This window comes from Dinoponera quadriceps, unplaced genomic scaffold (genome assembly GCF_001313825.1).
Source record: "Dinoponera quadriceps isolate SergipeBrazil2010 unplaced genomic scaffold, ASM131382v1 scaffold707, whole genome shotgun sequence".
NCBI classification, from domain to species: domain Eukaryota; kingdom Metazoa; phylum Arthropoda; class Insecta; order Hymenoptera; family Formicidae; genus Dinoponera; species Dinoponera quadriceps.
Window position 1 is genome coordinate 2,054,167 of NW_014555450.1, and position 15,190 is coordinate 2,069,356.

The window sequence follows — 15,190 nt, forward strand, 5'->3', positions numbered from 1 at the left end:
TATATATATATATATATATATATATATATATATACGCGCACATACTTTACTGCAAAAGATCATTTTGGTATACTTTGTACATGAAATTTTAGCTCTATAAACATTTGAAATAATATACTACATACACAGAAATCCTATGATAGCTACCATACCTGACGCAGGCGCAGCCCCTACGATTCAACGACAGATAAAGCGGCGTTATGGTAGCGGAACTGCCAGTCGCTATGCGCTTACCTTAGTGCGTTTGTTACTTTTTTACATCGCCAAGATCGTACGTTAAACCCGTGTCGCGTGCAGCTGAGCTTCGTGCGCGGTTTAGCCGATGAACGAGAGTGATTAATAAAAACGATCGTTATTTTCGTACATGGCTATGAAATGGATGGAAAGCGCGTGAATATTTTCGCGAATGTATGTGTCATCGGGCTTAAAACCGGAAATTCTTTCTTTTCAAATCGTCATGAAAATTTCCATCGATCTTGCTACATTATTATTTCTAGTTTTATACAAAAGTATACCGCAGTTTTATATATTATATCGTTGTGACATGCATCCAGAAAAGTAACATGTCGACCTGCAATGGTTATTAGAGTCAAAATGAATAACGTAATCGATGTATTGATGGGGATAACAATATTTCTGCAAATTATGAATCTGTCGTAGATCCCTCATATTATCTTTTTCATCGCAGTAAAACTTGTTTTGAGGTGAATTACGGTCATTAGTAGTAACGGATTTCTTTTTGCTGTAGAATGGATACAAGCTCGTTAATTCCAGCGGGACTTCAAGGCGGGCAATCGAATTTGTGCGAGATACAAGCGGGATACAATAAGTTTTCAGAAAATTTGCGTAGATTCACACCGCAGTCTATACAGTGCGCTATATTTTGCGGTGGATCCAGATGCAAGTATGAAAATTCAAAGGCTTGGCCACCCGTCCACATGGCAATACAGAACATCTTTTCGCATTGGTGAGCATTATTGTCGTTTGTCAGATTTTAATAGGATGACAAGAAGTAAGATACAAACGGAGAAGCATTATTCACATAAATGTTGAACAAAAATGACACATTATTGACAAAAATATCTCCGTTGTTAAATATATTTGTCTCTTATTAATTAAAAAATTTCAGTTGTAATTTCCATTGTCGAGATAACTTTCGATGGTAACTTGGTTTCAAACACAAATTAACGTAACTCGGAATTGCAAGAATCAATCATTCACGTATCTAATTAATTATTATTTAGCGCAATTGCAAATTATCGTGAGATATGTATTTACTCAATTATATACACAGGTTTCCAGATTATTTCATTATAATATATATACATGTATAATGCAGTCTTGCAATATTCATAACACTCAATCGATTGTTTATGGCGAATTTAGGGAAATGCATTTTAGTTGAGCTATCTTGTTATTGACATTCTGTCGAAATATCGCTCGATCGCTGCAATGCTGAAGATTTATTTAGATCAGGGATACGCGTACTTGTGTATATATGTGTGTGTATGTATGGCGTGTATTAACATATGCCTCGTCGGTATAAATATTTCACGTATAAGTGAAATCAAATTAGCGTTGTACGTCCATCGATGCGAGAGCTCGATCTGAAAGGTCCCAGCATTTAAATATTTTAGGGTGACTGATGATGTCCTTGCGATGGCACGACCTAACACCGCACAAATAATAAAGAAGGATATAATTGCCCAATTTCAAGGGTGGAGCATAAAAACCATAATAAACCTGCAAACACCCGGCGAACACGCGAGCTGTGGGGGACCTCTCGAAGAGAGCGGTTTCACATATGATCCGAACATTTTTATGAAAAATGGCAGTAGGTATTAAACGTTTATTGGAATTTCTTTGCAATGCTTATTGACTGCTGTTAAGTTTTCGCCTTCTTCATTTTCTGCTGAGATTATTTTCGCAACTTTAATTTTCATTCCCGAAGTTACATTTTGAGGATAGGTATTATCATCAACATTAAACATTATGACTTATAATTTTCAAGTTGAAAAACAAAACTATTTACAGCGTAAAATTATGTGTATACGAAATACTTTGTGGTTATATGCAGCCATAACAATTTACGTCTTTTCTTAGAAAGATTAATATTCGCAGATTTTTTTCATCCCTGTGCTACTTTATAATAATATTCTTTGCGTTCTTTTCAAGCAGATAAAAAGGAATGTAATATATGTTAAATAAAAACAGCCTTAATATATTATTGCTATTTCCATTATGTACATTTCGTTTGCATCACGAACGTTGCAAATGACGCAACGTCTAAAGGGTTATTTATGCGAATCGATCTGTCTTTATCGCATTTTGCATTCATATGCAATATGCAATATGATATAGTGGGGCAATAACGATGGAAATCTCGATAAAACGGCAAAAAATTTCACTTTTAAGTCAGCAGGAGTTGTGATAGGATGAAGGGGAGCTCGTTTTTGTTAAATGAATGTGTAGAACCGTGGAAGCGTTTTTCCCCCAATCCTAACAACCACCGGCTAGATCGAAGAACTTCGCTGTAACATGCAATGCAGCAAAAGCATATATCTGTACGGAGGAGCGAAAGTCTCCGAGTGTATAACAACCGTTGTTTTCCGCTCATCGCTGTTGCCCCAGTAACATTCGGCATCAAGCTGTCCCAATTTGCCGACCATGTGAATCTCTTGCAGTTTACTATTACAATTTCGCCCTGAAGGATTATGGTGACGCTACGATGGGGAAGCTTCTGGATATGGTCAAGGTCGTGGCCTTCGCCGTGCAAGAAGGAAGAGTGGCCATTCACTGTCACGCCGGTAAATCGATTTTTCACACGATACACTTGACCCAATTTCATCTCTCTGCAGCTACCGCGGTTTTTTGAATGCATGACCATGTCAAATCAGCATGCATGCATAAATAAAAAGTATGTGACATTATTTTTGCTTTTTTACTTGTAATTCTCACATTTCTGCATATTCAACAATTTTTTTTATTTCTTGCTCTTTCTTATTTTTCCAACGGATTTCTCATCTGTATTCTGGTACGCTTGATTGAACGCTTCTTCGTTGACATAGATAGCTTATACGCACCTCTGTCAATGATCTGTAAGCTTTAAATATATCGACCTAAGCAAGCCGTGTTTATCGTGCGCGATATTACCGCGGTGCGTTGCGTGCATACAAAGTCGGCTAATGCACGTGTGCATCGTACTTCCGAATCTTTACGCCGTGCACGCGAATAACTTTCATCAAATACTAAAAGCAGGAAATAGGAATTTCAGTTAAGAACCCGTACACGGTCGTCGCGAATTTTAATTTGTAATTTAGCAACATATATACTGATCAGACGATCGGATTTTCAGCCATATTTCCCTCTATTCTGTCATTCAACGTTCGATACTATCTACTTGGCAGATTGCTTTCTTTGTAGTTTTTATATTTAGAAGGAATAATACTTCAGCAAATAATATATAAAAAAAACTACGAAATATTCGAGGGTTATTAGAAATTATCAAGAGATTTGGGTCCGCTGTTGTACAACTCCGTAAATAATTATTCAGTTGGGGAAAAGCGTGATTACCGACAATAAACCTAGATCCCTCAGTTTTTTTTTAACGTAATTTATTACCGTCACAAATGCGTCGTGCCGTAATCGTCGTGGGTAATTTTCATTTCATTAAAGCACAAAATACAGGTGGAACGATAAGAGATCCCAAATATTACGGCATTTATTTTTGCACCCGCATGTTTGTTTACGTGCAAATAATGCCCACGTCGAACTGCCGACGTGCTTTGAAGAGTTCAGTTACAGCTTAGACTCGCGGAGTAAGTGTCAAGTATAGAAGTTATGAACTTTATCGACATTATCGAACATAATCGGGAGGTAAATTTTGCTATGAAGCGGGCCTATTATTATTCAGAGTAGTGTTTAAAGACATGTAGGGTAAGCGTCTGTTTGAATCGATCGATCGGTTCCTTCGTAACGGTTGCGTCGAAACTACGGCGACTTTTACAATCACAAAAATTATCTACCTGTTTATATCTATGAACGAATCTACGCAGAGAGAAAATGCGTGAAAATTTACTTTAATTGTTGCTAAACTATTAAGCAAAAAATGTTTTTAAATGATTATGCAATCATGTTTATAAAAATATTTTTAATAGTCGTGAAACGCGTGAATTCATGTAATTGAGTTTAACTTTAGTATATATATGTGTATATTCATGATTGTTTGTACGTTTTAAAAATCAAAATTAATGAAATCAAATTTACGCTTGAAGAGTACAACGCGAACATAACGAGTGCCCTTAGGAAACTTATATTGTAGGATTTATTCCCACCAACATAGTGTTATCGCGATCGGTTGAATTGATTAGAATTCTGCAACTTTTTGAAATGTCTTGTGTGCATGCTATATGACTTAATTACAGAGAGAAGACATACAGCACTTTTATATTTTTACGTCAACCAGCGCCAGTTGATTTGGCGGATTGCGATAACATTCGGCAAACACGACATCGGATATCTCCGAGCACGTTCTCGCCTTCCGCTTTGGAAATTAGGCAACTGCAATTAACATTTTTGTTTCTGGCTTCTTCACTAATCAACCTGTAAAACATTTTGCGAACGACGCAGGCTTGATAAGCCGATGCTTAATTGCTATTACCGAAACCTAACGTGCCTATCTTTTCTATTTTAAGAATTTACCGCGCCCGAATGATGTTTTTCGCTTAAACTCCCGACGATCCCTTCATTTCATCAATATCATCTTCGATCTAGATACGTAATCTAGAATTAAGATCGCTTCTCTTTATTCCACGGAAATGATTACACCGAACACCGCTAAGAACGATTCGCGGTGACGTTGTTAGAAGTAATTAGATAGGATCGATTGTTCCATTGTAGACTGTAATTTGTGAAAATCTATCAAGTTTAGCCGTTAATGCAGAAAAACGTTTCACTTTCAGGTCTCGGCAGAACTGGTGTCCTGATCGCGTGCTACCTTATTTACAGTCTTCGTGTGAGAGCAAACGATGCAATAAGATTTGTCCGTATGAAGCGGCCATCCGCCATACAGACGCGCGGGCAAATACTTTGTATTCAGGAATTCGAGCATTTTGTACTTCCGCAAATGATAGTATTCCCTTTACACAGTACAACCGGGGACCGCAAGCCCTACAGCGTTCAATCGTACCTGAAGAAGCAACACAATATGTTACACGGATATGAGCAGCGCACTTTCAAGCATGTTCCAAAGGTGCGCATAAGTTTCCCAATTAGCTTTAATATCTCTGATTAATTAATTAATTGACACACTAAAACAGAATATCAATATCTGTTTAGATCTTCGCATATGGAAAATGAATAGATATTAATTTTGTGTTGTTGCGTTCATTACGCGGACAATGCGCAATGTACTGCGAATAATTAACGACTCGTATTCCCCAGATTATATTTATTATTTGCGAGCGAATACTTCAACTCTGCGACTGTCAAGAGGACAATTCGCCATCCGAAATTGCGTATGCCATCTCTAACGTGCCTTTCACGCAAAGGTTCATTTGCCACGTGTTGGAGAAATTCCGTGACGGCAAGGGTAACATACGGCACTCCTATTCATGGGCGGAGTCCCTTACGGACTCGTCCTACGAATACTCAAGTGAGAAGTATTACATTCATTTAGTTAATTAAGCAATTTTATGATATCCAATTAACCTTCGTCTATTCCTGGAATTATTTGATGAAATTCTATCGCTTATTAAAGTCTAAGACATGATATATATATATATATATCTTTCGCCCTTTGTGTTTTAAATATATTGTCCCATCGATTTAAAAATATTGAAGATAAAATTAACGCGTAGAATTAAAATGTGATTTAATTGATTTCAAAAGTCGCGTTTAAATTCGTAGAGAAGGTTTGTCATAAAGATTTCGTTCAACTGTATTCCACGACATCGTATTTACCAAAGAGTTATGTGCTATAGCTTCCACGAAAGCGTGCGGTAGTAGTAGTCAAGGATCGTCCCGAGACATTTCCGATGATATAGGAAGATTGAGCGATGTGTTTTGTATGTCACCGGATACCCCTTCTTGCGACTCCACATTTCCAGGTATTATTATCGACGAACTCGGGTGGTTGTACCATATCTTTCGTTCTAGATCGATTTTGATGTTATCTCGCCACAATAGAATGTAAATATATTTAACTGTCCGATTTAACATCACGACAGGTCTGGATGACAGCTGCATCGACGATGTCCTAGGGGATGGTATTCACGATCAGGACATACTCGATAATGACTGTTACAAGGAAATTCAGTCGCATATAGATTTAAGGAGCGTCGCCCGTAATGAAGCTTACGAAACGGTGACGGCCGAAGAAGCCATAAAAGCGCTAATCAAAGATAACACTTCTCTTTCGGATCCCGTAAAGAAACGTTTGCACAATTATCAGGTACTTTCTTTGTATAAAAAGAAAAGAACATTCTTATAAATGCTGTGATAATTTTGTAATAAGTATAATAACTGCGGAGTATTAATACCACACGTATTGAATGTTCAATCTCTGTGTCCGCAAATATCTCTAGAATCGTGAATAGTGAATCGGGTACAGTCTATAACACAATCTATAAGAGGAAAATATGAGCCAAGAATGATATAAGATCGCAAATATTACACGATATAGCCACGTACATTACTTTCGAGAGCGTTACAAAGTCGTGACACTGACTTAGTTAGCTCTAGTCATATCTAAGAATATATCGATTATCTCATCAAATTACTACTACTTATAGTGTAATTGTGATAATTTACTGTGTTATATAATCTAATAACACGTAATATGATATAACATAATACATTATAACATAATAAATTATATAGTATATTAGAATCCAACACACGTCAGTAGAATAATAGGATAAAATAATTGGTTTATACACAATGTTTCAGAAAATATGGAAACGTGTATTTTCAGAGTGACTTGAATCACCGATGTACCGCTTGGCAACGATTGGAATTGGAAACTAATTTGGAGATTCTGTCGGCACTGCTGTTCGAATGGCTGGAGGGTCTCAAGCATCCGCTTCTCGATGTTGATAGCCTCAGTTATATCGTCGTATGGAGTTCGAACCCGCAGCGGTGCCTTGGAAAATTATCCATTTGCACGAAATATTTACTGGAATATCTCTTCCGATTTGTCACCCGTCTGAGGCCCGTGACAGCTGAAAGCCAGAGTTTAATAACCAAAAGGCTCATGGCAGCCCTAACGCAGCAAACAATCTGGATTAAAAACTCCTTTCATCCCCCTAGTACATATTTCTCTTCTTTTATGGCTATTAATAGAATGATACAATTATAACAAACCTTCGGTACATATCGCGTAATATCGCTCCTTTTGCGCGTGCACTGTTGCAAAGTTAACCAAACGTTAGCAGGGTAATCTTCAGGAATAACATTTGGTTAAAGCCGTTTAGAAACACTTTGCATAATTGCAGAATTTTATTCTCTCCATCGGCACTATACCTCGTCTGCGTCGCATTGCGATCCCCAGAAATATTGATTTGTACCAGTCCTCTTTTGTCCTATTTATATTTCAGCATCAATAATCATAGTTTCTTTATGACGACAGTAAAGGGCACAGACTCATAGACACTTAGTCGTTGTATTATCGAACCGTCCAATCTTAATATAGATGTAACATGGCAACTTCTAACTTCAGTTAAACTTCTAATTTCAGATAAACATTTCCAGAAACTGCGACGGGGCACCGCTGGTAAGCTCAATGAATTCTTCGTTCGTTTGATGAACTTGATAGAGGAAGTCAACACCCAGGAAGTGGACAAGCCCCCGTGGACGTCGAAATGGGAATTATTATCTACTCATTTGCGAGATATGGAATGTCAGAAAAACAACGAGCAGGAGTGACGAACTCGCTAATTCAGCATTCTGACAGGTTTTATTCTAATTGCCAACGACATAGATATGCTCTTAATTGTTTGCTTAATCAGGTATGAATTATGATAAATAATTTATCGTATGCAAGTTTCCCACGGTATACATTTCAATAACTTTCGTTAATGTTGCGAAACATTTCTTGTCTGTAATAACAGCTGCGGGTAACCACGTGAGCGAAACGCGACTCTCTGTGGATTTGAGGGATATAATACTTTTGTAACGACACGAAATATGATACGTGGATAATATTTTTGTTACTGTAAGTCTCGTATCAATCATAGTATAAATTACTATTGTTCTGACCGCGATAAATTTGAAATTGTACACTGTGACGAATTACCTGTAATCGAGCACTTTCTGTTGTTCTTTCGATCGATAGCATTAGAAGAATCGACTTCCAATATTAGTAACGACTATGTGGACTTCTAAATCGCTTAATTTAAGTCTTATGTATTATAGTACATACATGGGTTCAGCTTTGGTCAACTCTGAATATATAAATAAGCGATTATGATCTTCAATATTTATTTTTACAACGAAGCATATACAGCGCGATTTGATCTTCGAATCGAATATCAACATAGTTAATGATATATACGTTGTATTAAGCCACAATTATATAAACAATTGTAACAAATAAAGGGAAATATTTTAGCAGTAATAGCGTATACCGATAAAATCGCTTTCTATCATAAAAATCGCCAATCTACGTGGTTTGAAACATTTTTAGGAAGCAACAATCTAAAATAAGTACTGGTAGTAAAAATTTGAGACACAGTTGTGTAGAAACGCAGATTATCATCATGCGGCAGTTGTGTCTAAGATCAATAATAGATATATACTACATTATCCATTGAAGATGAAACTATTCCGACGGCAGATAATGTTAGCTTATTTCTGCATTAGCATCCGTAATTGAGTAAACATTTCGTAATATCTTTCATAATATTTGTGAATTACGATATGTGAAAGATTACGATCGATATTTATTATATTTCATTCACAACGATATATAATTGTTTGATTGTCAGTTCGACTTATTATTACATATGGGTTAAACGCGTGCAATGAGATAGAGAATTAGATGGCTATTTTTAGCATTAAATATGTTGCACGACACGGACTTTCTAAATATAAAAAAGAAGAACGTTGAGAGATTTAATTTTGATATTTAGCCAAAATGTGTATAAAGAGATCGCTTTATAGAGATTAATATTTCAAGTTTTACGTATTTAAGTTTTACGAGTGTAATATCAAAAAATAGATACATTAAAAAATAATAATGAGTAACAAGAGATATTTAGGATCCCTTTATTAAATGCGTTAACAGGGAATTTGAAAACAGAATTCTTAAAGAGCTTAGAGTTCTCGTATTTTATACGTCGCAGTTTTATTAAGTATATATTCTTTCAAGATAATTCTATCAGCTAAGGTCTTAACACTAACGCTTATCTCGAACTAGAAAATGCGATTCCGTAAATTCTCTATTTACAGTATGATATAAGTGTTTCCTGCGACCTAGACATATATTCCCTAGATACATTAATTTACGTATATAAATCTCGATACGTCTAACAGGATTATCAAGCATTATACAAACGATGTCAGTCTTATACAAAGAAAGTACGGTGAAAATTATAATTCATCGGTACTTACAATTATTACTTAATCAGCTACTTCTACGCTCCGTGTCGTTACCATTCTCGACGCATAGAACGGAGGTTGATAAAAACAGTTGAAGAGAAATCGTGTACGGTTTTCTTTCAGTAACACATTTAATTTCTTAGTAAAATCGGTACATTTTTACAAGGCAACTTATCATACAAATACTTAACAAAGTAATTCAGACAATAAACGTTTCTAGGAGAATGATTTTCAACTTATGCCGGCGGTCTCCTATTCGATCGATTATACGGTCACTCTTTGCTTTTTGTTCCTTCATGACAGCTCGAATTGCGATAACAACTCCCTTGTGTTCTTTTTCCTCACAGGTTATCATAGATTATCGAAGAAAGGGGAGAAAAGGAAACTAGGTAATGCAGACAAATTATCTTCTTTAACGTTGCTCGACTGGCAGATTATACATATATTATTTTACGTTAAAACCGTATTCATTTGAACATCTTTGTAACATGTTTGATTTGCTTGCAAGGGAATGCTTCATTTGATGAGAATCGTTACGATGTGTCGCAATACACGCTCGTAAGAATGTCGAATGGAACGCGATGAAATTTGTGTGGTCAACTCTTGAACATGTCCATTTCGATCATAGCTATACGGTATATCGAAATTGTGCTATTAATCAATAATGTAATGACATGCTTATTCCACAAAATATGATGAATTGTCAGAGATTTATTTTCTCGGCGCGCCTTGTCGAATTTCTTCAGCAGTTTCATATGAAAAATGACAAAATTTGACAGAAATTCGCCGAAGTTTCCTTCAGGACCCGTACGATCATTCTACCCGCCTATTTTGTATATTTTTTTTTTTATTAAATAAATAAACGTTAGCGTCGATTTTTGGCACTGTTCATGTTGGACGCTTCGATCTATCTGATATGATTGCACAGAACCGCCATCGTCATTCTTAACAAGGCAAAATAATCAAACGCGTTCGGGTAAATATACATCAGGAACAGGTGATCGATTATCGGATTCGTTATCGGCAATTACGTTCGAGCATTTTGCAACGTTATATGGAAAATGACTGAAATCTATGATTTCCGCGGTATCGCGCGCCAGCACGATAACAATGAAACAATTTTCGTTGACTCGAATGCGAATCATTGATCGATCGCAAAGTCCGCGCGCGCATAGACCCCAACGTTGCTCCCGTCAACAAACGTAACAAAGAAAGAAACATTTATAATAGAGCGTCTATGACTGTAACATTGTCGTTATAATACACAAAGAAAGAAAGAAAGAAAGGTTCCAAGGTCGCGCAGACCCGCTCAAATCCGTCACGCGACGGGGCGCTTAATCGATCAGTGTTCAAACCAATTGTTAATTAATAATCATCCAGTCGACAGGTCCGGCTTTCTTTCGCTGCAACGTGACGAACGTTCACCCGGCAAGAAACGAGAAAAGTGTTCTTCCGTCGAGTTATACATATTTCTCCCGAGAACCCTCAGATTTCGCGTCGAAAATTAAATGCAGATGGGATACGGGTAACGTACGCGCGTGCATCCACATACACAATTACACCCATACACACACACGCACACAAGCCGCGATATCGGCGGAATCGTCCGTACGCGAATGACGTATGCGCAAATCCCTAATGCCTCGATGAGTTTAATTATTTACAGGAGAGTCTTCTATGTTATGTCAAGTCCTTAATCCATTATACATAATACATATAGACTTAGATTATTAATAGTACCGTACGCGAAAGCGAGCCCAAACGGCACTGAACCTCGCAAATTTCATCAGTGAACGATTACGGCACTCTCGCACGCATGCACACACGTATCACATACACGTACATTCGCACATTTTCTCTCTCTCTCTCTCTCTCTCTCTATCTACCTATTTTTCTCTTTCGCTCTTCGCGTTTTCCTGTCTAACTGTCTTTCACTTCTCTGTCTGAATGATTTAATTATTTCTTAACCCCGCAGAGGCTTCTTATACTCGGGACAAGTGTATGCAAATATCTGGTTCGTGGTTTAAATTATCTAGCGGGAGCTGCGCGAATTTCGTCAAGCTTCAACGAAAATATGTGCGCCGTTTAGTTAATCAAAGTCATGTCGTAATTGGCTTTAAATCGCTCAAGCTCGAAGCAAAAGTATTATTTATCTTTGCGATGCGAATAATTGAATTTGACGATAACAACAGCAATCGTGCATATAAACGAATATTTCTTCGATATTTTACAAACATGGAGAAAGAACAATCCGTGTATCGTCAAATGAAAGCTACGATATCAACATAAAAAGGATCATCAACCTGTCATTGACGAGAGAGATATTGCAGACCGCCTATGGAAATATACGTTGGGAATTATAGCTGCAAGCCTAGTTAATTCGCTTTCTGACCATCGAAAATTGCAAATTATAAAATACAGTAGTATTCGTGTCGTAATGATATTGCATCTCTCCTAGTTTTTCATCTTCACCGATCACTGAATCGCGGAAAAGACATGGCGCAACTGAACGAGCTTTCAAGATTCCCAAGCTCGACGAGTGTTCGTCGTCGTTTGAATACGCGCTAAGATAGCAAAAGATACCGACGCCTCGAGAAATTTGGAATTGTCCGTGTGTATCGGCGGACCTTCCGAACAATTCAAGGTATCCGTCGTACCGATATGAGCGCGCTTTCCATACTTGGTTTCAGGGGTCCGAGACTACGCATTTTAGAAGAAACCTACTGGCTTCGATTGGTGTGCATATAGTAGGACTAGGACTGGACGGGGAGAAAGTTCGTCGGAAGGGGCATTCGACATCTAATTTTCCTTATAATTTCAATACGTATACGTATTAATATATGTGTATATGCATACATAGTACTTTAATTTATTTATAGACTTCGTGTGTGCCAGAGAAGAGTAGGGAGATCATTAACGTGATATCTTGCCATTCGACATTTGATACATAATACGACAGCGTGGTACATCGTGGTCGCCTGTGATCCATATATCGTTGGAGAAACATTGATATACAATAGACTTAGCAACCAAGAACGATTCATAACGTATTATGTCCCTTACTTATATATGTATATATGTATATATAATTAAATATATAGTGGTCTTACTATATACTCGTCACGTATCACAGAAGAGGAAGTGCTATTAACTATAATATAATCTTCTTGAACGCGTAATACCTAACAACTCGAAATTTTCATGTTAATTATCCAAAACGTTGAAACACGAGCTTTCAATGCATTGGAACCTTGAAAAGCACCATTTCGCCACGGTACTGAGTCTATCCTATACCTTAGGAGTGATGCAGTGAAACGTGTTGTACGAAGAGAAATGAAGAAGAAAAAAAAGAAATAGAAAAAAGAAGAAAGAATTGTGAAACTCGATAACATTTTTATTCGCCGCGCGCGGGATGCGAGTGTGTGCGCGTTTGTATGTGTGTGTTTGCGTGTGCGTTTTTGTCCTCGTGTATATGTGTCCGTACTCGTGTACGTATAAAACGTCGCGTTAGCGATCTTCCCACTTGTCTCCGCTCGTAACATTCGCTCGAGTATCTCCGATGGTCTCGCAGCTCTACCGTTCATCTATCGTATCGTCCTGCACCGCGGACTTCCGGCTCGCTCGACTGGAAAGAAATTTAAAAGATCGTGCGCGCATGCATCGTATGCCGTAGCGCGCTCATTTACAAATATCGACCGCCTCGACCTGTTAATAACCGTTTAATGAATACGAAACTACTTACGATCATAACTTCGCTAGACTATACAGTGCTACGAACAGTAGCGGACGGGTACGCCGGGACGCATCCGGTCTCGTCACGGATGCGATTCTTAGTTTAACTGTCTGATACTGGGCCCCCCCTTTCTCGAGGGGGTAGGGCCCGCTTAATCGCGAGAATAACACATTGCTCTTCGTTCGCCGCGAGCGAACCTTAAGACTAAACTCAGTCGCTCCCGTACGTACCCACCACCACCACCACCACGGCTTCATCGATTTATTTCCTAGATTCAATCCCGCCGGACTGTCCGTTTTCGACCTTCCTCACCTCCCCGGTGGAACCGCGCGATGCTCTCTGACGATTTGCATTCTTCATCGACGGCCCGAATATCTGCGCGCTTATCGAATCGCGCAAATGTTTCTCCCTTCTTTTTTTGGAATTTGCGTCAATCTTTCAACGAACTTCAACCGTTCATTTACAGCCGGAATAAAAGACTGATTTATGCGAAATCAAGCGTAAAACTGTCACTTCGACACTGCAAATTGATCACATTAACACAATGTATCCGGGAGGTTGCTTCGCGCGCGAGGTAAACGTCCCAATAGCCGAACATCTGACGACGCTGGGCCAAGATCGTTTCATTACTCTTTCTTTTTATTTGGTCTTTGCACAACGGTTCGGACACATTTTCGCGAGTGGCGTCATATAAAGAGGTTACGATTGCAAGCTGCCACTGCTCATAACAGTAGCCGAAGTTTCAGTGGACGATGTCAATATTGATCCATTATTATACTTGATTTATTTGATATTATAAGAATATAATAAAGATGCTTGTATGTCTCTCTTGAATCCTCCGTTGCAGTTGCAGCGATGATCGGGTGTTTTGTATATTTCAACTGCTGTCATAAGCAATACGAGCTCGTGATGAGCGGCTCGCAATCGTTACGCCAACGTTCACTTGTGAAAATGTGTTCGAACCACAGCGCAAACGAGCGCACACTCTGAGGATAGGTTATAAAATCACTTGATAAGTTTTTAATTAACCCGCAACTCACTTGGACGGCTGTCAAATTCTCTCGACTATATACATGATTGTATACTGATGTGAAAAATGACCGAATTAAACAATTAACATTATAGAATGCTAAGGTAGAAAATATCCGAGATTAATAATGATGAGTTTCCGTCCGGACATAAGGACGTGTCCGACGATTGGCACTTTTACCGTAGCATAACGGCGTCACATCTCAATCGTGGCAGAATCATAGAAAGTTGTATGATGTAACGCAAAGTGAGAAGAGCTTAAAGCTTCTAGAATGCTGTATGTATATGTGTGTGTGTGTATCAGCGCGGAAAATATGATCACGAATCGCCGCGTCGGTTCCTCCGGCGAAGGCTACTCTCTTCCCGTTTTCGGGGGCGCCCGAGGAGGCGCGATGCCCCACCGTCGTCACATTAATTTCTAATGCAATGTACACAAGAGAGAGAGATATATGTATATGTATATATTTATGTATATGTCTATAGATATAGCCGCGGCTCCGGAACGGAAAGATCATCGAGAGGAAAATAAAATACATCGTTGTTCGCAATTGCTTGAGTAAGGATATGGATCGAAGGATCGTTCCCGAATATCGGCGAGACGCCGGCGCTACCGGCGCCGAGCGTCGACGCCGAGCATCGTCCCGGTGGTGCGCTCGCGTCGCTCACGTCGACGCAGTGTCCTCTTTCCTTTTCATCTCTCTTTTCCTTCCTTTCACTCATTTGGTTGCTCCTGTTCGTTACCTTAAAGCCGCCACCATTAGCGCGTCGCGGCACAGATATGATGTGTTGAGGGGGGGGAGGGGGGTTCGTACGAAGGAGGAGTGGAGGGGG

At 38.6% G+C, this 15,190-nt stretch overlaps 1 protein-coding gene across 1 annotated transcript in view; it reads left to right on the forward strand.

Annotated features, from left to right (window-relative positions):
* The window catches only part of LOC106744288, a 16,732-nt gene extending 8,238 nt beyond the window's left edge, over nucleotides 1-8,494 (forward strand). Inside the window, exons 10-18 of the mRNA XM_014618935.1 lie at nucleotides 749-967; nucleotides 1,638-1,834; nucleotides 2,685-2,807; nucleotides 4,962-5,251; nucleotides 5,443-5,653; nucleotides 5,982-6,107; nucleotides 6,228-6,451; nucleotides 6,974-7,307; nucleotides 7,736-8,494. Coding sequence (XP_014474421.1) covers nucleotides 749-967; nucleotides 1,638-1,834; nucleotides 2,685-2,807; nucleotides 4,962-5,251; nucleotides 5,443-5,653; nucleotides 5,982-6,107; nucleotides 6,228-6,451; nucleotides 6,974-7,307; nucleotides 7,736-7,923 — 1,912 coding nt within the window. The 3' untranslated portion in view covers nucleotides 7,924-8,494. The remainder of the gene's footprint in view (nucleotides 1-748; nucleotides 968-1,637; nucleotides 1,835-2,684; nucleotides 2,808-4,961; nucleotides 5,252-5,442; nucleotides 5,654-5,981; nucleotides 6,108-6,227; nucleotides 6,452-6,973; nucleotides 7,308-7,735) is intronic.
* The last annotated feature ends 6,696 nt before the right edge of the window (nucleotides 8,495-15,190 follow it).